Genomic DNA, 22,630 nt, shown 5'->3' with positions numbered 1-22,630 from the left:
CTCTGCTTCGGCAGGTGCAGGGTGGGCCCCCAAGCGTGATTCTGTCAGGGCCCTGGGTGCTGCTGCCGCTGCCCTCAGGACCACCCTGCGGGACCACCGCCCCAGCCTGGCCATCAGCTGAGCGCCTGAAGCAGGGCCAGCGTGGCTGCAGCGCGCTCCTCTCTAGACAGTACCTGCACTCAGCGTCTTCAGTAGTTTCCACGACACGTTGCCAGCGCAAGAAAACCATTTTGATGGGTAACTTAGTCTTTGTAATAGTTTTCTTGAACAGAGACACCTCTTATTAAATAAGCTAAGTGAATAACTCAAATGTTTTAAAAATATGAACCTTACTCTAAATTACTGTGTTAATGCCTTAGTAGTGATTTCCTAAATCACCAAAAACAAGGTTACATAGACGCAAAATACATTTTTTTTCCTCGGTCATTTTGATCCTTAAGTTTCACAATGTCCTCCTGGACACAGATTCCCAACTCCACTTACTTGCTGGAAGAAACCTTGCCTGCCCAAACTCGTTTCTTTGGAAAGTGCCCTCAGGAGCCCACGTTTGGAAGGTTTGCTGCAAGCACTAAGCAAGAATACATTAAAAGCTCCTAGCACGCTCCTCACAATAGCCAATGAAGGGCCTGCTATTCCCAGTCTAACCTGTAAAAACAGGGACCGAACAGAAAGTCTTGAATGGCCTGGAATGGGTCTCATCCGGCACAAGGGTTCCAAGGCACCTCGGGATCCAGTTACCGGTGGGTCTGGGTCTCGCCTGCCAGCCGACCCTCCTGCTGCTAGGGGCTTCCGGGCACACTCCCACACGGCTCCTCCCCCTCCGGCGGGCTTGACTTGCACCAGCACCAGGTGCAGCAGAGGAACATAGAGTGTCAAACGCTGATTCTGTTTACTTTCCATTTATTCACATTTCATGGACTGATACACTTGCTCAACGGGATCATTCAGAAACGGAGACACACCGAGATTACATTGTCTGACAATTCAAGTATTTTAGCTTTAGAAAACAGTTTCCTATATAAAATAGAAAGCAAACAATCGATCCATTTGATATGCGACCAAGTTTCCCATCTCTGCTACAAATGGGTCTGCCACACCAGCAACACGCGCACACACACACACACACACCTGTGTCTGTCACACCAGCGACACACACACACAGGCCTTGTGCTCAGAGCACCACACGGGAAGGAAGTTGTGACAGGCCCCTCCCTGTCGCCTACTGGTGCTCCAGGACAAAGCGGTCTGTGCTCAGAGACCTCACTTCCAGAATGAGGATGACTACCAGGGGTTTGGGAGCGAGTCGCTTAGTTTGTAAAAATGCACTGCACTTTCATTTGGATTGTTCTGAACTGTTCTGAAACAGAATAACTGACAAATGCTCAGAAACAGGCAATTCGCTGACCTTTAAAACTAAACCAGAAAAGCCTTCCCTAAACTCTAACAGTAAGGTAGAATATTAGTTTTTTCCCTCTACCCCAGAACAGGTAGGTATTTTTTGGCATGCAGCATATCAAAAATATGATTTAGAATTCAAACCATAAAATAATCCTTTTAAAAGAAAACCAGTCCATAAGCAGACCTGTGCTTTCACGAGAAACACAATCGGAAGTTTAGAAACTGGACACGCATTCTCAGCCTGCAATTCTAGTCATGAAAACAGCACAGTGCTCTGTTTTTTGCTTAATGGGAATGCTCAAAAGGAAGAGATGAACACACAGCAGTTAAAAAAAGGCCACTGGGATATTCGGTATTTGTAAAGATACAGCACAATCTGATTTAAAGATATATACACCCTTTAGGCCACATTTACGACACTCTCTTCGTAGATTCTCAAACCAAAGATAAAAACTTCATCCACATTCAACTTAAAGCCTAATTTCTAATAACTTCTTAAAAAATAAATCTAAACCCAAGGGGTAGAATTGAGCTGTTAAACAGTGGGGACAAAAAGGCCAGCCCTCCAGGGGCCAAGGCGCCCCTCCCCCAGTAACATACATGGACTTAAAGATTTTACAGAGAAATCCACATACACTTACTAGGCTCTTTTACACTCAGACATAATTAAAGTGGAGACCGGCAAGTTCCTAAAGGACAAGAGTGATTTTAAGACAATACAACATTTTGACTTATGGTATACATACCACATGTCCCCCCTGTAATTTCCACTTTAACAGTACAGTCTTAGCAAGAATTTGCTGGGAATGTTAGAAAAAAAGCCACACACACCCAGTAATTAAAAAAGACAAACTTTTTAGGATGCTGGTGGGGAAGAGTTAACCCAACCATGACTTTCATGCCGTTTTCGGTGAACATTCCACACCACATGCAAAGGCAAGCACAACAATGCACCGGAGCTCCTACAGATGAAGAAGTCTGTGAGCCTGACTTTCCGGTGGGACAAGGAGCATGTGAAAGCTAGGATGTGCTGATGAGGTTTGTTCCCCAAATTTCCCCATCCCTGTAACAGCTGGGTAAGCCCAGTGTGAAAAGGGAAGGGCCAGTACTAAGTAATCAACCACTTGTTAACTAAAACTCATCTACAACGAACACTCATGAACTTCTCATTTCTAAAAAGTAAAAGAAACAACAATTGCCACTTCCTCCCCAGGCCTCATGACACAGCCAAATTATTCCCTAATAGTGCATGTTATCCACCCAAAGCCACACATGGGCCAATGTCTCCCACGGAATCAGAGGTGAGAATGCAGCAGTACAAGAATTTCATGATCAGTGTTGGCCCAACTACTTTACCTCAAGTATTAAACAGTAACGTATCATAAAATGGTTTCCCTGCTCCCTTTACATCTAAAAATTGTATTTTTTTTTAATGAAAGCAACTGTACTAGCTACAGTAATTTTGACTTATCTTTTTTTGAAGTCAGAAGACATTATGTTCTGAAGAGCAGAATATACAAGTGTGAGCCCTCAGGCACAGACCCTGAGCCTGTCTGGTACCAGCATTAAATGACTCGTGAGGAATCAAAGTGGACTTTGATAGCATCAAACCTGACATCTAGTTCGCGTGACCAGAGTCTTCAGAGAGCGCTAGTGCTAGTTACCCAAAAGCTATGGAGAAGCAACGTGGCTGCCCCGGGGGCAGCCATGGCTCCATTCCACATGAACATACGGACCATCTCACCATTAAAAAGCAAATGGAAATTTCAGTATCAAATGTAGAATACACTGGTGTCTAAAAGTTAAAGGCAACGTTTACACACACAACTTCCTCTTCCATTACCTTATTGCGTGTTTCCTGCTTAGTTCACATGGCTCATGTGTAATAAAAGCTCCTATGACTTAAGGTTAGGGTTTAGATCCATAGGGTTCATCACGGTACAATTAACTAAGAGCATATTCTTTCCCTTTTGTTGTACGGTTTAACCCTTTTTTCTATAAGGGTTGTGACCACTGTCTGTGGTCTACAAACTACCAAATTTGTGCTTTTCAACCTCTTTCCTGGCAAGCCCCCCATCTCTTTCGTCTCTAGGGGGATACAGAAGTAAGAGCACCTCATGAAGGAACCTACAAAACCAAACAACAAGCTACTCATTTCCTCTTAAAATGAAAAAGCAGCTCTGGAATCCTAGTAAAGCAGCCTGTAGGGTTAGAGGCCAGCGTCCACACGAAAACGGCTGAGGACTCCACTGCTGAAGGCAAACGTTCCAGCTGTAAAGTAACATGACAAAGCACAGGGGAGCACCTCGGCCACAGCGCGGCAGCAGGTCCACCCCACAGCAGCCACGCTCACTGGAGGACGAGCGGCTGCGCAGATGCTGGCAGCAGACCCCAAGCCCTGGATCAGAAAAGCCTTTGGGAAATCTAATCGATACCCTGATTTCAGTCCATTAAGAAATCACTTGTGGTTAGTTTAATAAATGAATGTTAAAAATCTTCCAAAATTTTTCTTTCAAATGTATTTTACACATTAGACAGTTCTTAAGAAGGGAGAATGCAGTTTCTTAACACTTAACATTGAAGGTTTTATTGGCCTTTTAATATTAATGTTCCCCACAAAAGTTTTAAGTTATCTCTAAGTCCTAGAACGTCAAAGTAAGAAGAGAAGAAAACTGACTAAGCTCAGGGGCGCTAGGGGAAGCAGCAGCGTGGCAGCCACTCCTCGGTGGGCATGCTCAGGCACCCTTCTTCTCCAGCAGGATTCTGTGCAGCTCATCCGCGTCCTCGCTTGTCTTCACCCGGATCAACATGGGGACGGGGGTGGCGGCGTTCTTCTCATCGACGGGCGGGTTCGGAACGCAGACGACGAGCACGTTGTTCTTCCCTGTGCGGGTGCATGGCATGCTGGGTGCAATCAGGATGTTGAGCAGTATGTTGCCTGCATTGAAACAAAGGGAAAAATGCATCAAAATAAACTACTTTCCATGAGACTACACCTTTAATAGGCTAAACATTAAACAATCATGCAATGCATACTTAACACGGAGCCACAGGAACGTCACAAAAAGGGCCTGGTTCCCTGACAGTATGGGGTCCCCAAGAGAGGAGCACGGGGCTTCTGGCAGGACGTGGACTCGGCCCCACCGAGGCCTTCTCCCCAAAGAGTGGTCAGCTGGGAAATGGCTCTGTCACAGGGGGCAGCACGCTCACAGGCAAGAGTGAGCGCACTGTGACTGCACCACAGGTCAGCTGAGCCCACATGAAAGAAAGGAGCTTCACAGGAGTCTGTTTCAGGAACACAGTCTGGTGTCGCCTGGCAACCCCGACCACTTCCCCTCAGAACCCCCACCCGGGCACTACCCCCTCCTTTCAGAGGACTGTTAATGGTAAAGCTGGAGGGTGGACAACAACGAGTTAATGATTTTTTGCTACATAAAAAGGATCTCTTTACAAGGTTAATTCTCCTGGAGAGTTAACTAAACCGTCCAATTTACCTACAGTTTCTTAGTCACAGTTCTAGCACAAAGGAAAATGAAAACATTTTGTTACTTCCTTGGCAGCAGCTTTCTAATACATCGAGTTTTCCTTCTGCACTATCACCCCAGCATTCAAATAAATCTGTAAGTAATGTGTCATACAGGATGAATTTGTCCTGAACAATCTCTATTCTATTCCAAAACACACATCAACATACTTGAAAATCTTGAAGACTAAAATCAGCAAGGAAGAGAGCTTCTATGTACCGTGTAATTATGATTATTTTGTGCCACCTGAAGAAAAAGCCACTCACCTAAATTGGTGTCTGCCCGCACTAACAGCTGTGTCTTCTGATTCGCTGTAGGTTTTAAATGCAGAGTGCCCACACCCTTCTCTTTAAATTCATTTTCTTTCTTGTAAAACAGTTTACACCTAAGGAGAAAAATAATCGACATGATCACTCAGTGACATGTCACGAAAGCCACACGATTTTCCAACAGCCCCTGCTCATGCCTGTGTGGAAGCCAGTTAGCAAATACAGCAGAGGGAGCTGGGTAGTCTTCTGTTGACCCAAATCAGGTCTGCACACAAGGCAGGTAAGAGTCTGATGAGACAGCCTACAGTCCCACCTTTTTTCTCACTATTACACAGCAGGCCTGATACAATTCTTCACAATGGTTTCTGAAACTATCCTTTCTCAGGTCAGGCAAAAATCACTGCCAAGCACCTTACAGCTCCTGGATGTATTGGTCCTGAGCTCAAGAGCTGCCCCTGGTGCTTAAAGAACAGGGACATACAGGACAAACACTCTGCCCCTCCCCCTCACCTTTTCCCTAGTTCTTATTTTTGAATTTTCTTCAGGACTCTTTCATCTCCATTGGTCATTATTAAACAAGTCAAAACCACTGCCTGTTCCTTTGATTCACTATGACTAGAAAAAAACCTTGGGTTAGAGTCTCTGTGGTCCAGTGGTTAGGACTCGGCACTTCCACTGCTGGGGCCAGAGTTCAATCCCTGGTCAGGAAATTAAGATCCCACAAGCCTTGAGGAGTGGCAAAACAAAAACCAAAAAAACCTCATTCAAAACAAGCAAAAAATGCCCTTAGTCAGGGTCATTCCCTTATACCATCAGTGTAATTATTTTAAAACAGGCAAAAGGAATTGGTCTCTTTTTAAAAGTTCTCAAAAATAAACATTTGAAATCCAATGGGATTTGGTGATTTATACTATGAAAACTGCTGACTTACTAAGTCTGAAATTTTTGTATTAGAAAAACATATCCAAGGGAAGCTTTAAGGGCACAAATGTTTTTCAGTAAAATCTTTGTTAAAAAGCACTAATTTCATTTCACTGAGAGATAACCAAAAATTTCCCTTCAGCCTTTTTCTGAAAGCAGCAACTCGCATTAAACAAAATCCCCCTACACGACAAACCAGCTTGCATCCCTGGGGGAAGACAGAGTAAAGTAAAGCCAAATCTAGAATCACTGACTTAGATGACTATCTCTGCAGGGAAAGGAAGGGAAGAAGGGAAGGAGAAAAAGGGAGAGAACGATGAGGTAAGAGATGAGGACAGAAAAGAATTTCTAAAGCACCTGAAAAGCTGAAAGAGCTAAACTAACATAAAAGAGCAGGCTTCGCCCAGCAGGAAATTTAAAGATCATATTATTTTTAAATAAACAGGCCCAGAATTCTTCCTTTGTCCCAATTCTGGGAGCAGGCACAGCCTGACCCCAGGAGGGGTGCCTGGTAAACTCAGCAGGAATGATGTTGCCCATGCGCTCCAGCCAGAAGCTTGTTTCCACGTCTCTGAAAATAAATTCATCAAGCGGGTTGCTGTGACTACTACTTACTTTTTGGAGTAAAAAGCATCGTCTTCTTTTACTTCAGTAACTACTACTTTTGGTGGCTCGTCATTCTCTTCTTCATCTCCACCTTTTGTAAAAACACCACCAATAAGATTCCGATCAAGAGCCTGAAAATGTGATAAAGGAAGTTTGCCCCCCTCCCCGCCCCTCACCTGAACCTAAAAATTACATGTAAGCGGATACAGAAACTGAAAGCACAATCTAACTGTGTGTGGGGGGGTCAAGGTGAGGAGGTACTTGCTGGATTTTTGTAGAAAGTCTTAGAACAAAAGTGTCCGTGCTTGTATGCAGAGTGCAGGCAAAGTTACACAGAAAAAGTCAACACTCACTTATACTCAGGTTAGCCACAAAAAGAAAAATCTCAGACAGGCTTCTAGCACATGAAATTTCATCCCCAAATATTCCTATGATCATTTCTGCATCATGCCAAAGAAGAACCAAGGAGCACAATGGCCAAAGATGGAGAAAACAAGCATTTTACAGGGCATGTTTGTCAGAGAAACAAGTCCCAAGCGAAGTCTAAGTAACTGAAGCTGTGTCTGCATTGCCACGCCTGTGGACATGCTGGTATGGTGGGCACCCTCCTGGTCTGAGCCCAAAGCACTAACCTTGACCCCAGTGCCCCAATCATAGGGGAGAGTAAGTCACTGGTGGACACAAATTACGATCCCCCTAAAGAGAAAGCAACTGCATAAAACTCAGTGATGAGTAACTAGAAAAAGAATTCTGCTGCTCAAACAATTCAGGTCACAAGATTTAAATTTTAAGAAGGTACTCCTGAGTTTTGTTACTTTATCAAGTTCTCCAAGTCTTTCTGTGCATAACACGTGATAACCACCGGGTGAGAAATAAGTGCTTTATGGAGTGGTGCCCTGCTGAGATGGAGACTCTATTCCAATTCAGCATCCTTTCTACAAACAGCAGAATCCCTGTGACTGTGACACTCTCTCTGTTCATCTTATTTAAGATGGACAAAGGGAAGCTCTTTATTCTCTGCTTTGCCCTGGAGGGTTCTTGCGTGAGGATAGCTGAAGGCAGGGCAAAGTAACAGAAGTTTACCTCCAGGAAGAAAAACATAGTATTTATGGCCCACTGGCAACTGCAGTTTTCTTTTCAAAGATCAATATGCTAATACTTGGGGAATGCACTTTTAACTAGTTTTAAGTCTCTATACAGACTCTACTTGTTCACGACCACCATGGGGTGAAGAGGGATAATGACACAACCCCTATTTGGAGATGTTCAAGCTGGATTTAGAAAAGGCAGAGGAACCAGAGATCAAATTGCCAAATTCAGTTGGATCACAGAAAAAGCAAGAGTTCCAGAAAAACATCTACTTCTGCTCCACTGACTACGCCAAATCCTTTGACTGTGTGGATCACAACAAACTGTGGAAAATTCTTAAAGAGATGGGGATACCAGACCACCTGACCTTACCTCCTGAAAAATCTGCATGCAGGTCAAGAAGGGAGAGTTAGAACTGGACATGGAACTACAGACTGGTTCCAAACTGGGCAAGGAGTATGTCAAAGCTGTATATTGTCACCCTGCTTATTTAACTTCTATGCAGAGTACATCATGAGAAATGCTGGACTGGAAGATGCACAAGCTGGAATTAGGATTGCCGGGAGAAATATCAATAACCTCAGCTATGCAGATGACACCACCCTTATGGCAGAACGCGAAGAAGAACTAAAGAACCTCTTGATGAAAGTGAAAGAGGAGAGTGAAAAAGTTGGCTTAAAGCTCAACATTCAGAAAACGAAGATCATGGCATCCGGTCTCAACACTTCATGGCAAACAGATGGGGAAACAGTGGAAATAGTGACAGACTTTATTTTCTTGGGCTCCAAAATCACTGTAGACGATGACTGCAGTCATTAAATTAAAAGATGCTTGCTCCTTGGAAAAAGTTATGACCAACTTAGACAGCATATTAAAAAGTGAAGACATTACTTTGCCAGCAAAGGTCCGTGTAGTCAAAGCTATGGTTTTTCCAGTGGTCAAGGACGGATCTGAGAGTTGGACTATAAAGAAAGCTGAGGGCTGAAGAATTGATGCTTTTGAACTGTGGTATTGGAGAAGGCTCGGACGCAACTGCACTGACTGAAGAACAACGGAGAGAGCGGAGGGGCTGGGATTACCGCCTGGTTTGGGGCACCAGGAAGACACACCACGAACACTTCTAGAAAGGTGGCTACAACCCAGACATTTGTCCTCCAAGGTTATGAAGTCTTGTTGCTGCTGTCCTTCAGTCCCCAAATCATAGCCAGCTCTTTGCCACCTCACAGACTGAAGCACACCAGGCCTTCCCGTCCGTCACCTTCTCCTGGAGCTAGTCTAAGTTCATGTCTATGGAGTCTACCTATTTTATTTATAGTACTGTTTTGCTATGTGAATTTATAAGCAAATCTCTTAAAACATTTCAGTGAACATCTATGATGAGTTTTTTTCAATAAAATAAAAATTTTCAAAAAATGTTAGTTTAGTTTTTTTTCTTAATGGAAAGGCATGTGTTTGATGGGTTTTCAAAGTTCCCATGCCAGATGTTTTTATATTATTTTTATATTCGTAATCCTTAAAATAATCCTATAAAATAGGTCTTACTCTATTTTACGAATAACGAATCAGAGAAGTTAACCAGCCCTGCCCAGGATCACACACATGTCTAGGCACTGCTGGAGTCTGGACGTGAATCCAGACCCACCTCACTCACAAGACTGTGCCTTTCCCACTAAACACAGAGCTCACAGGAACCTGAAACAGGCCTCAGGCACTGAACTGCGCTTACCTTTGCATTCGTTGCCGCCACTTTCTGCTTGGCTCTCCAATGTTTTAGTGGAAAATGGTGAAGAAACCGGTTTACTCTGGGTAGTATCTTTGCCAAATAAACTGGAGTTTCCAGAAGAAAATGAAAATCCAGTCAAGGGGCCCGAATTTAAGGAGCCCATAACAGAACTCTCAATTTTCTTGCCAAAATTAAACGAGGCACTTGTGGCTCCTAGTGATGGGTCCTTGCTCTTTTCAGACACAGCTTCCACCTTCTTTTCAGACATATCCTCCGTTTTGTTGACATGAAACAAAAATGGTGACTCTGGTTGTAATTTTGTTGAACCAAATAGAGAAGGAGGCTGTGCTTCAACTGATACTTTGTTGGCTTCACTTTCAGAACTACTGCTGCCGCCGTTCCCGTGCTGCTGTTCGATGCTTGCTAAGTATTTCTCATAGTCTTTAAAGATAGGTGTGAGGTCGCAGAGCGGGTTTGTGTTCACGTGCTTCACGATCCAATCCCGAACGGAGCAGTTTAAAGCTGCCAGCTGTTTGTGATAGGCGTTCCCGTGGCGAGCAGCACCAGAGGAGGAAGGCTGCTGACTGTCACCGTTAGTTTTAGGAGTTGAAATCTTTTTATCGACCAAGGAGGTAGGGCCATTTATAGCAGTAGATCCTATAGGAAATTACATGTTTAAGAATTTATTCAGAAGCTGATTTAATTAAGCCATTCAGATTTTCATACCGCTCTGCCTTCACATTTTCTTTTATCGTATCCCATTTTTGTTCCAGTTCAATATGCGTATATATAGTATTCAAAAACTAGTTATTACAAAAATCAAATCAAACATTTTACATATATATGTGAATGTGTGTGTATATATATACATATATATATTTTCACATGCTTGCATTAAACCTGTCATTTTAAAATAATCTTTTCCTTCAAAAGGATGCCCACTTCACCTAAAACTGTCAAAATAGTTAGTATAAAACTTAACCCCCAAGGTTGTAGGAACATATATTAATGCAGTTAAAATCTTAACAGAAGTGCTTATTTTAATCATACTAAACACTTTGCCAAATTTAAATTAAACAGTATACACTCTTAGAATAATTTGCTAAGTATGATCCAATGAGTCAGGATCACTTCCAAGAATCAGAGATTTTAACCCACAAGCCCATTCTCTGTCACTAATTCCAAGATTCTTGAGTAATTTCCTCAAAACAGGATGAGGCAATCAACATGTCTGGGGCAAAATAAACCGAGCCTGGGAATGCAGGTGTGTGGCACAGAGGAAATCCTTGGTACATTATAATGAATGAGGTGGAGGGATGGGAGGCCTTCACCTAGGGGCCACTAAGAGCTTCTGTTTCTCTTCTGATCCTTAGGTCAATTCTGAGGTCATATTAATTTCACAGTTGATGGAAGATTTGGAAGCTCAAAGGTTAAGGAACTTTACCAAGGTAAAGTAAAGAGCTGGTAACTGGCAGAACAGAACCCAGGCTATTTTGGCCTGTACTCTACTCACTCTGTAATTAGCCAAAAGCTCCCTAATTTTTGTCCCTTTCATCATTACTGTGTTCTTGCTCCTACAGCTGCAGAACCCAGAGAAAAGTAAAAAAAAAAAAAACAAAAACAAAAAAAACCAAACCCTTTCAAAACTACTTTTTATAGATTATCCTTACACAGGTTAAGACAGGGAAAGAAGAACCCACTTACCGAAGGTGGCCTTGGTCTCAGTTGCTGTCCTCATGCTGGAGAAGGGAGGGGTACTAGTTATGCTGTTTCCGTTTGACAGTCCTTCCAGAGGCTTCCCTCCAGCACCATTACCAAATCCAGAAAACCCTCCTCCTCCAGAAGATGCAACCAAACCTTTAAAACCTTTAAAGGCCCCTCCACCATCAGACTAAAAAATAAAGAAAGAACGCACATTAGGTAACTCTTTTTGTTTCCAAATAAGCAAGCAAATGGCAGTATTCTCTTGGCTAAACAGTACCCACAACCCTTGTGCAACCAGCATTAAAGGAAACTGCCAGTGCAAGCAGAGACAGAACACGGATTTTACTCATAACGATAGCTTTGCAAGCTGAAACTGCCTTCATATGACAGGAAGGATAGATGGAATCTAGAGCGAAATAATTCTTAAAAACCTATTTATGATATAGAAGGTCAAAAAGACTAACTCAAATAAATTTATGGACTCACCACCAGCTACAGAACTATAAATAAAACACATGCTCAACGTAACTAAACCCCAAATGAAAGACTTTCCATATACTATTCAAAGACCAAGTACCTAAGGAAGTTATAGAAACATCAAGTTAGGTTCACTAAAAGCATTTTACCCACTACTTACAATTTCCTACGAACTTCTGGCGCTTTCAGCCTGTGTTCACTGTACAGAACTCTGGTGCTTTGGCGGTGTCCGGCACACTTCCTGACATTCGAAAGCTGCTCTCGGCAGCGTGCTCTGCACCATCTCTACCTCGTCACTGTCACTCGCACGCAACAGTTGGCCTGGCCCTCCCCAAGCCTATCTTCCCAGGCATCAGGTCCTGGCCACAAGTTCCTGCTCTCAGGCCTCTTCCCAGCAGCCCCCATGGCTTCGAACTCCTGGACGGGAAACTTACCAGAGCTGCAGCCATCTCCCAACTCCTGTTGAGTGCCCAGCCAGTATACCTAATGGTTTCCTAGAGAACTCCATGTGGATACACCACAGGCCCTGAAATACTTTTCTAAAACAAAATCAGTAATTTCCTCATGAAGTCCGTTCGCCTCTGTTATCTTCTCCATGAAAGAGCTATCAAATATTACTTGGCTCAAGACCTACATCCAACCAGTCACCAGTCTTAAGAATGACATTAGGCCAGAAAATAACTCAGAATAATGAAAAATTGAACAAAGCCACCACAGAAATGCAGCTGAGCAGGTTTATTCCAAGGATGCCACCCAGGCTGTTCAAACAAGCCTCTCTTGACTGACAAGAGACGTCCAGGTCACCAAGACAGCACTCACGGGTCTGGGATGAAGAGCTGTTAAACATGGAGTGATTGCTGAACACGGAGCCACGATTTCAGTTCATGAATTATAACTCACATTTTACCTTTTTGAACACAAGAATGAAATATTTTGCCAGGAAACAGCTATGGCAAACCTAGACAGCATATTAAAAAGCAGAGACATTACTTTGTCAACAAAGGTCCATCTAGTCAAAGGTATGATTTTTCCAATAATCATGTAAGGATGTGAGAGTTGGACCATAAAGAAGGCTGAAAGCCAAAGAATTGATGCTTCTGAACTGTGGTGTTAGAGAAGACTCTTGACAGTCCCTTGAACTGCAAGGAGATCAAACCAGTCAACTGTAAAGGAAATCCATCTTGAATATTCATTAGAAGGACTGATGCTGATGTTGAAGCTCCAATACTCTGTCCACCTGATGCGAAGACCCTGATGCTGGGCAAGATTGAAGGCAGGAGAAGGGGCCGACAAGAGACGACTGGATGGCATCCCCGACCCAATGGACATGAACTGAGCAAGCTCGGAAGGATGGGGAAGGAGAGGGGAGTCTGGTGGGCTGCAGTCCATGGGTCGCAGAGTCGGACACAACTGAGCAACTGAACACCAACACACACTAGCAGGAACACCAAATGGGAAACGCTTCTGTTGGTCTAAAAGGTAGTACCCACCCACACTCCAATCCTAGGAAGCAGAGAAGACTTAGAATATCTTACATTTTCCTGTCTTCTTCCCGACACCCACTTCCCTTGCTTTCCAATTACTATATTCATTTTTCCACTTCATACTAGAGCACAGCTTGAATTTGTCCACATCTATCTCTAATTCCCCAACTGGATAAGCTCCCTGTAAGGCACAGATGTCATTTATTCTCTGTTACATCTCCCATGGTCTTCACCAAGCTTGTGCACAAGTGAACTAAGCATTTTAAAAAGCATTTATTAACTCAATCAAAAAACAGACAAAAGGTCTAAATAGACATTGCCCCAAAGAAGATATACAGATGATCAACAGGCATGTAAAAAAAATGTCCAACATCACTAATTATTACAGAAACACAAATCAACACTACAATGAGGTATCACTTCACACAGGTCAGAATGGCTGTCATCGAAAAGTCTACAATTAATAAATGCTGGAGAAGACACGGAGAAAAACGTGCCTTCCTACACTGCTGGCAGGAATGTAAATGGGTACAGCCACTGAAGGAGGAAAGTATGAATGTTCATTAAAAAAAAAAAATAGAACTACCATACAATTTAGCAATCCCACTCCTGGGCATTTATCCAAACAAAACTATAATTCAAAGATACACGCACCCCAAAATTCACCGCAGCACTATTTACAATAGTCAACACGGGGAAGCGCCCTAAATGCCCCCTGATAAACGAGTGGATAGCGCTGGCGACGGTGTGCTGTGTGCTGTCTCACTGACTCTCTGTGACCCCGCGGACTGTAGCCCATCAGGCTCCCCTGTCCATGGGAATCTCCAGGCAAGAATACTGGAATGGGTTGCCATTTCCTTCTCCAATGATAAACCATTATACATTTTTAAAAGGCATTCTTGATAGATTACATAAACGTTAATTTTTTTTCAAAAAGCATTTATTGATCTGATTGCTCCTAGAGGTGGAAATACTCTACAACTCAGAAATAAAATTAGTGTTTAGAACCAGGAAACACTCACTTCGAATCCAACATTTCTACGCTTTGCTTTCTTTATGGCTCTATTCTTCAAGACTTCCTCACTGGCCACTGAAAACGTTCCCACCTGCAGGAGTGCACAAATTAAACAGCAATAAGAAAAGGGCAAAAAGAAGGTAAAATGCTGAACTTTCAAAAAGCTAGACCAAGACAAACTGATATATCATCTGGGTTTTAAGTACTGTTAATACTGGTAACACGAATTATGGAGAGCATATATTAAACTAAAGTTTATGTCTCTTATCTGTCTTATGAATTTCATTGCTAGTCAGGTGAATCAGAAATGTTTCAGAAACTACAAATCCAGATTTCGAATCACAATTCAGAGAGAAGAGTGCATACATCAACTTTCTAAGAAGACTAAGACCATCAAAACCTTGGCACAAAACTGTTCATGATCAATTCTTCAAATATATTCAAAGACATTACCCAGATGTCAGAGCTAGCATCTTACTACTATAGTTTTAAAAAATTAAGTTCATAATACACATTATTTTAAAGAACAGCTCTGCCCATTTGCCCATGATCCAGAAGACCTCTGAGGGACCTGGGACTCTAAGTGACCTGTTGGAAATTTGCTGAAAATCTTTGGCTTTACTTCACCCCTTCTTTTACCTTAGAGGAATGGTATAAAATATTTGCTGTAAAAAGTTCTCTTCTATACTTATTTCAGATAAACTTTGGAATCTCTGAACCCACAGAAGCGATCATCTGACTACACCTGACTCAAATGTAATGTCCTTCCACCCACATTTCATTAGAATCTATCCAAATGGAAGTTCTTTCATTTCTGAAATATTTTAATGTCAAAACAAATCATTATGTGGTAGGCCTGGAATGTGACTATAGCCTAAAACGTGGAAAAAACTTAGTTACCAAAGACGTGCTTAAAAAGTACCAAGTCAGTCAAAATTGTTAAAAACACTTCTTTATAAGCCCATACTTGTGTTTTGGTTTCCCTAAAAATATTAGTACACATATTTGTAAAGGAAAAATATTAGTACTAGAAAACAGATTAAAAAAGAAAGAAAACAGCAGTCTAAGAATTATCTTGGAAATGCTTCTGCAAACTATATGTATATTTTTTAACTTAGCACACTTCTTTTAACTTGAAAGGCTAACTTGGTTCAGGCTTGGTCAGTGAACTGGCCTGGGAAAATCAAACTGCTGATGAGCCATTTCAGAAATGCAGCTGTGTTTTATTCTTTTTAAGAGAAAAATTAAAAGGTTTCCTCAGGGAAGACCATTTTTATTAGGAAAGAAACTAGGCCATCTAAATTCTATTCCTGTTAACCCAGTTAGGGGTGGAGAGTGTCTCAGATCTTTAATATGAAATAAAACAGGACTCCCAGAAGCAGTACAGTAAGGGAGGCAACCTCAATCTTCTAAAATCTAAAACTGTGAGTATGGCAAACTAAGACACTGGTGGTAAAACACTTTTCAAATTTACTTTATAACTAGATTATTTACTCAGCCTTCAATCTGGACTAAAACCATGGGCTGAGTGTGCGCAACGAAATGCTATATGAAATTCAGGAGGAAGGTGATTCTACAAAGGAGTAGAGTATTGAAGGAATAGTCGCTAATCGAAAAGCACACCCTTTAATTTCTACACTAAGCACAGATCATAAGAAACCGTATTATTTCCAGTTCAGTTCCGTTCAGACGCTCAGGCATGTCTGACTCAGCGACCCCATGAATCGCAGCACACCAGGCCTCCCTGTTCGTCACCAACTCCCGGAGTCCACCCAAACCCATATCCATTGAGTCAGTGTTGCCATCCAACCATCTCATCCTCTGTCGTCCCCTTCTCCTCCTGCCCCCAATCTTTCCCAGCATCAGGGTCTTTTCCAATGAGTCAGCTCTTTGCATCAGGTGGCCTAGGTACTGGAGTTTCAGCTTCAACATCAGGATGCTCTTGAAAAGGCCTTTTATTTTTACGACAAAGTCTTCACGAGGAATCACAAAACAAATTTAAATTTGGAAGTAGCAGGAAATCATTCTTAGGGAAAGCACTTTTTACCTCTTCTGCTTCATCTTCTTGATCCCAATTCCTATCTGTCAATTCCTTCTCGGCGATTCTTTTGGCCATTTTTTTGAACCTAAAGGTAAAAAGATTAGAAGTAGTAAGCTTTTGTTGTTGTTAAGTCGCTCAGTCATGTCCAACTCTTTGCAACCTTTTGGACAATAGCCCGCCAGTCTCCTCTGTCCTTAGGATTTACCAGGCAAGAATACAGGAGAGGGTTGCCATTTCCTTCTCTAGGGGATCTCCCCAGTCTAGGGATTAAACCCACGTCTCCTGCACTGGCAAGCGGGTTCTTTACCAATGAGCCACCAACGCACCCAGTAGTAAGTCTGCTTTTCTAAAACATGATTTAACTCTTACAACAAATTTTTAAAATTTACTTTAGCATGAAATGAGATATTCCTGATACCAGTAGGCACTTCTTTAACGAGAATGGTATAACATTGTTAGGCTCCCAGTGTCACAAATCCAACAAAAATTACAGGAGAAGGCAGCGAGGTCTTCTAAGGCACAGTGAAAAACAATAAAACAACTCCATTTGAAAAAATGCTGATCATACACTGATTTTTAAAAATCAGAAATCTACAGAACTGCATAATAAACAACAAATGCTCAATTAACTCCATGCAAATTACATTTATACACAGCCTGGCTATAGGCAAGATATTTTTAATATTTAAAATTCTCTTAAGGATATTTAGTAAAGTTTGACCTTAGTCAAGAATGTGAATGAGTTATTATTTTCACTACAAGAGTACAGATGGTCCCTGACTTCAAGGGTTCATCTTGCAAGTTTTCAAGTTTATGATAGTGGAAAAGCAACACTCGTTAGGTAGAAACCTTCCTTTAGATTTTGACTTTTTCTCAGGCCAGCAACATAAGGTATGATATTTTCCTGTGATCCTGGGCAGTGGCAACAAGCCACAGCTCCCAGCCAGCTAGCCAAGCCACCACACCACGGATATACTTACAACCATTCTGTACCCATATAACTATTCTGATTTTCATTTTCAGTATAGTATTCAAAAAATTATGAGATACTCAACATTACTATAAAACAGTCTTTGTGTCAGTTGATTCTGCCCAACAGTAGGCTAATGTCTGAGCACTTTTAAGGTAGGCTGGGCTATGATCTTCAGTAGGTTTGATCGACTTACAGTACTTTCAACTTACCATGGGTTTATTGTGACATAATCCCAACATATGTTGAGGACAGTTCAAAATATGATTAACATGACTGTGTTAACATTCTTAGAATTCTTAATTCTTCACTAACAAGCCACCAGCAGCAGAAACCAACATAACATTGTAAAGCAATTGGCATCCAATTAAAAAATAAATTTAAAACAAACAAAAAAATCCCCAAAAAAGAATAAGAAGCCATCAGCTCAACTTCTATTCAAGGCTTGTTGTTGTTTAGTCGCTAAGCTGTGTCCGACTCCATGTATTCACACCTTAAAATTTCCAGTTTATTTTCTGATCCTAAGATGTGTATCTGTTGCTATTAAAATCTGAAACAATCAATGGAGAGCTCCACTGTGAGTGTTGTGCTTGGCTCTTCCCTAACATCAATTAAATGGGCCAAAAAACTCCTTACCTTGCCCAGAGATTTACTGATTAGCCTGGAACACTAGCCAGGGTTCTTGAAAACCAGCCTAGCTTCCTTCCTAGTCCTTCCCCACTCTTATTTGCCCTCAAGACCACAACCCACCAGAGAAGTTCCTAGAAGCTCCTGGTCATTAAGATACAAACTGACACATCACCCATGGGGCACAGTATGATCTGTAACATAAAATTCAAATGCAAGCATTCCAAAGTCCTCCAAAATCCTATCCCCTGGTAGGATAATCACATAGCAATTTTCAGCTTTTAATAATCTCCTAATAATCTCTGAATTTTTCTTTTACCAAGTGCTTTTTTTCTGATTACAGAATAAATGGCTTTAAAGTCCCAGATTCTAAAACGTGAGAATTAACATAATTTTGTCATTACTTGCAAATCTTTTTTAATGCCTCCATTCCAAACACTCGGTCAAGTTTTGCTATTAATCTTGTCATCCAGAAAACAAACAAGGTACCCTTCCGCATAAATTCTTAGTAAACTTTAACTGTTCAGAGGCCAGGCCTCTGTGTGGGTTCTTTCGGGCCATTTTCCCATTCAGTAACTAACACCTCCACCAGAGGGCAGAAGAGGGGAGAAACTTAAATAGTCTATTTTTGCTATTAACTTGATAACCTAACTAGTTATTAACAGGCAAAAAGGAGTGGAGCTGAAAGTGCAAAAACTTTTAAGTGTTAAAACTATTAACACCTAACCCATAGCCACAACTGAAGACAACCGGCATAGTCAAAGAACCTAAATTAACACAGCCAATTCATTTCCTATTCCATATTTATCCAATCTCCATTTTTATCAAATCAAAGAATAACCAGAGGGCAGGTATCTTTGTTTCACTCACTCAGGTACCTCAAAACCCGCCCCCCTCCACAATAGACGATCTAGAATCAGAGATCTGGGACACTGCAAAATTGAGAAAACTACAAAATGTTAGCATCCAGTTTTGCCATGGTGTTGTTGAAGACCTTGGGCAAATTATTTCATTTTTGTGCCTCCATTTCTTTACTTCACAACAGGGAGGTGCTGTGAAATTTATAAACAAAAAGCTTAGCTTAGAGGAGTGGCTGGAACCGAGGTAGGACTCAATATATCTTTTCAAAGAGAAAAGCTCTGTCAGAAACAAAGGCTCTAAAATACCTTCCCTCCCTAACTTGAAGGTTGCAGTGTGGAAAAACAAAATTAACTTGAATTATGAACCGGGCTCTAAACAAGACTTTACCAAATCCATGTTTTATTTCAAAGCATGGTACTTCAGACAATCACATTTCTTTGAAAAAGGGGAAAAGTGCCGGTAACGTACTTAGAACAAAGCCTGGCACCTCCAGTCTTTCAGTGTTAAGATCTAAGAACGTAAAAAAAAAAAAATGTGGGCTTGTGGTTTAGGAGGCACCAAATCATGACATGATTACTGGGTATGAGGCATACCTCGGGACAGGAAAATCGAAAACTTTCGGTAACTGGGGAAACTTCATGCGTGCCTGCTCAGGGAATTCTGTGATCTCTGCCACCGCGGGCTGCCCCACCTTGGGGTGACTTCGGTCCACGTCGGTCTACTCTAAGACGGGAACAGATTGGAACATACTTGACACCGTGATCCCCGGAGGAAAAATGGAACCTGGGGCCGGCCCCCGGAGACTGAAACGCTCGGGGAAAACGGAATCCTCGAACATTGCTTCTTAATCGAACGGAGTCAAGTGATCAGGGGCCTGTGGCTGCAGTACAGGAGGAGGGTGGTGGAAGGAGCGCAGCGAGACGAGCACCGGAAAGAAGCGCGAGGGAACACACCGAGCCAGGACGGCCCCTCGCCTCTCCGGCTCCCGCCTCCGCCGGGGCCGCAGGGGCCCCGCGCCCGGGCCCGGCCGTCCCCAAGTCGGACACCGCAGCCCCGACAGGCCGGCCCCGAGCCCGGCCTCACAAACACCCCGCCGGGGTGCGTCGCGGCCGACACCGCGCCCCACCCTCCTCCGCTCCCTCGAGCGCCGCGTCCCCAGCCGGCGCCCCGCACCGCGCTCCACCCTCCTCGGGCTCCTCGTTTCAGGCCCGGGTCCGGCACCCGGAGCCCGGCTTCCTTCTCTTAGACCCGGCGCCCGCCCCTTCCGTGCCGCCCAGTCGGCCCGCCCCTCACCTCTCCGGTGGCTGCGGCGGCCCTCGCTGGGTTGCGGGCGCGGCGAAGCCGGGGTGCGCAGCGGCGAGCAGGTGCGAGGTGGCGGCCGCGGCACTCGGGTCTGAAGCGGCGCGCGGTCGTTTCTGGTGTGCTGAGAGCCTCGAAGGATTCGGTGATCGGCAACCCCTGAGTCTCAAACAGCATGTCCTTCGGGGTTGGGGGGCTCTCGTTTCTCTGCGTTGAGCAGTGAGGGGAGGTAAGCCGTCCGTTCAGCAGGAGACGGCTGAGAGAACAGGGCCCCACACACCTCAGGCCGCCATTTTGTAACTCGAATCGAGCCCTCCCGATCAATTCGAAAAAAAAAAGGGAGGAAAGAAACGCCCGCGTCCAGCTACTGCGCAAGCGCGCCGGAGCCTCGGTTGGCAGCACTACCCACGGCAGCGGCCGGGCCTCTCGCAGCGCATGCGCCCAACTGCTTTGGAAAAAAACCGTCGCCGAAGGCGCGTTCCCCGTCTTTCGCATGCGCGCGCGCAAGCGCACAACCCACGCTCTGGCTCCGGCAGGAAGTCCGCCCCGGGGGGCGGGGCTTGTGCGCGTCGGCCGCGTGTGGGCGCCGTCCGCGTTGGAGGCGGTCGCGCGCGGTTGGCTGCTGGTTGTGGGCGCGGCCGGGGTTCCGGAGGCGCGTGGGAGAGCGGAGGCTGTAGGGGCGCGTGGCGGGCGCTCGTGGTGTGCGGGTGGGATGCTGGAGCTCGGAGAAGGGAGCGGTCGTGTCCCCCGGAGGCTTGAGTGAACTCGGGTAGCGTCACTTCGGGAGCTCGGTGCCTCAGCCGTGGACGAGAGCTGCCCCACGTGCCTGCGTCGCGCCGGCCGCGGATGCTCGGAAGGTCTGGGACTCGCGGAGCCCGGGAGGGAAGGTCGCGGGCGTGGACGAGAGAAGCGGACGTCCTCTGTTCCGCGGCCAGCTTGTATTTCCTTTCCGCGGTGGGTGCCATAGAGGCGAAGGGACTTGCCGTTTTGCACCGCTAGTCGGTATCAACGAAGATGACGTCTGCAAACGCGTTTTTTTAAACTGTGGGACAGATACGACTGTCCAGGGTCAAGAGGTGTATTCGTATGCTTTTGCCTGAGTAGTGCGGTACCATGTACAGTAATGAAGTGAAAGTCGCTCAGTCGTATCCAACTCTTTGCGACCCCATGGACGATAGAGTCCAGAAATCGAAATGGGTCTCCTGCGTTGCAGGCGGATACTTTACCAACAGACCCCAGAGACGACAGCGCACCAAGCTCCTCTGTCCCTGGGATTCTCCAAGCGAGAATAGTGGAGTGGGTTGCCATTACCTTCTCCAAACAGAGCTGTGAGAGAATGAATAAATTTGTACAAAGCAATTTAAACGCTCCTTGCCTTACAGTTAATAGGTCGCTATGGGAATTAGATCCGTTACTAGTCAGCAAAAATTGCTTCAGAAAAGGAACGTTCTTATGAACCATGGTTCTTAACCTTATTTTTTCCTCCAGGCAGGGTTTATGATTTACTTGTGTGAAATACCGGCTTCCTTGGTAGCTCAGCTGGCAAAGAATCTGCCTGCAATGAGGGAGACCCCAGTTGGATTCTGGAGTTGGGAAGATCCCCTAGAGAAGGGATAGGCTACTCACTCCACTATTCTTGGCCTTTCCTGGTGACTCAGCTTTTAAAGAATCTGCCTGCAGTGCTGGAGACCAGGCTTCCATCCCTGGGTTGGGAACATCCTCTGGAGAAGGGAAAGGCTACCCACTCCAGTATTCTGGCCTGGAGAATTCTAGGGGAATCGCAGAGAGTTGGACACGAAATGTGTGAAATGAAAACATCTCCTGCGTTATTAATAAACAAGAAGTATAAGAAACAAAGTGAATGAGGAAACAGGATTGGTTCCAGATGGCTGAGGTGCTTATGAAGGGAGTGAATTCAGTGATACCTGGTCTTTGATGTTCAGACTTGCCTGCTCCTTTTGTTGCAAACTTGTGTATAGCCTGACTTTCCCTCCTGCCTCTTGGGAGCAGTTGTCTGAGAGCTATTGAGATGCTGTCTCCTGGGCTGGGAGTCCGAAACATCCCACCAAATAAAATAACTGTCTGCTTTCAGGGTGTGGCTATATGTTTTAGTCCACACTTGAAAGCGCAAAGAAAGTTAGCATGCGTTCACGCAGAATCAAGAGGTGGGAACGTTCTTGGCGGCCACTGAGGAAGTCTTGAAGAATAGAGCCGTGAAGAAAGCAAAGCTGTAGAAATGTTGGGTTTGAATTGAAGTGTTTTCTTACAGTTTCTGGTACTAAACACTAATATGATTTCTGAGTTGTAGAGTATTTCCACCTCTGGGAGCAATCAGATCAATAAATGCTTTTAAAAAAATTGTCCTTTTATGTAATCTATCAAGAATGCTTTTTAAATGTATGCATAGTTCCCTGTGCTATACAGTAAGTCCTTAGTTGGTTATTTTGTGTATAGCAGTGCTGTGTATATGTTAATCACAAACTCCTAATTTATGCCCCACCCCCACATCTCCCCTTCCTAACCCTGGTTTGTTTCCTATGTCTGTGAGTCTATTTCTGTTTTGTAAGAAGTTAATTTGTATCACTTTTTTAGATTCCGTATATAAGCAATATCATATTTGTC

The 22,630-nt window shown here is 43.9% G+C and overlaps 1 protein-coding gene across 2 annotated transcripts; it reads right to left on the bottom strand.

Annotated features, from left to right (window-relative positions):
- Positions 1 to 883: 883 nt before the first annotated feature.
- NUP50 (nucleoporin 50) lies at positions 884 to 20,316 on the bottom strand. Of its 2 annotated transcripts, XM_042247872.1 has the most exons (9): positions 20,003 to 20,316; positions 19,303 to 19,432; positions 16,258 to 16,336; positions 14,218 to 14,301; positions 11,235 to 11,421; positions 9,534 to 10,187; positions 6,728 to 6,809; positions 5,189 to 5,307; positions 884 to 4,336 (listed from the first exon to the last, which is right to left on the bottom strand). In XM_042247872.1, exons 2-9 carry the CDS (start codon positions 19,347 to 19,349, stop codon positions 4,134 to 4,136), a joined length of 1,455 nt encoding a protein of 484 aa, XP_042103806.1. In that variant the 5' UTR covers positions 19,350 to 19,432; positions 20,003 to 20,316; the 3' UTR covers positions 884 to 4,133. The 2 variants fall into 2 exon arrangements, with proteins under 2 accessions (XP_042103806.1, XP_004007092.3); XM_004007043.5 differs by lacking the exon at positions 19,303 to 19,432.
- Positions 20,317 to 22,630: the final 2,314 nt, after the last annotated feature.

The sequence above is a fragment of the Ovis aries genome, chromosome 3 (assembly GCF_016772045.2).
Source record: "Ovis aries strain OAR_USU_Benz2616 breed Rambouillet chromosome 3, ARS-UI_Ramb_v3.0, whole genome shotgun sequence".
Classification (NCBI taxonomy): Eukaryota; Metazoa; Chordata; class Mammalia; order Artiodactyla; family Bovidae; genus Ovis; species Ovis aries.
Note: the sequence above shows the minus strand (reverse complement) of the source record. Positions and strands in the feature narration are given on the sequence as shown.

Bases quoted from the DNA above. Each gene is read 5' to 3' on its own strand.
- NUP50 (XM_042247872.1), bottom strand. From the start codon at position 19,349: ATGAAGTTTCCCCAGTTACCGAAAGTTTTCGATTTTCCTGTCCCGAG. The intron at 14,302-16,257 runs GTAAAAAGTGCT...GCACTCCTGCAG, and splicing joins AAGAAGATGAAGCAGAAGAG to GTGGGAACGTTTTCAGTGGC. The intron at 10,188-11,234 runs GTAAGTGGGTTC...AATTTCCTATAG, and splicing joins TGAGACCAAGGCCACCTTCG to GATCTACTGCTATAAATGGC.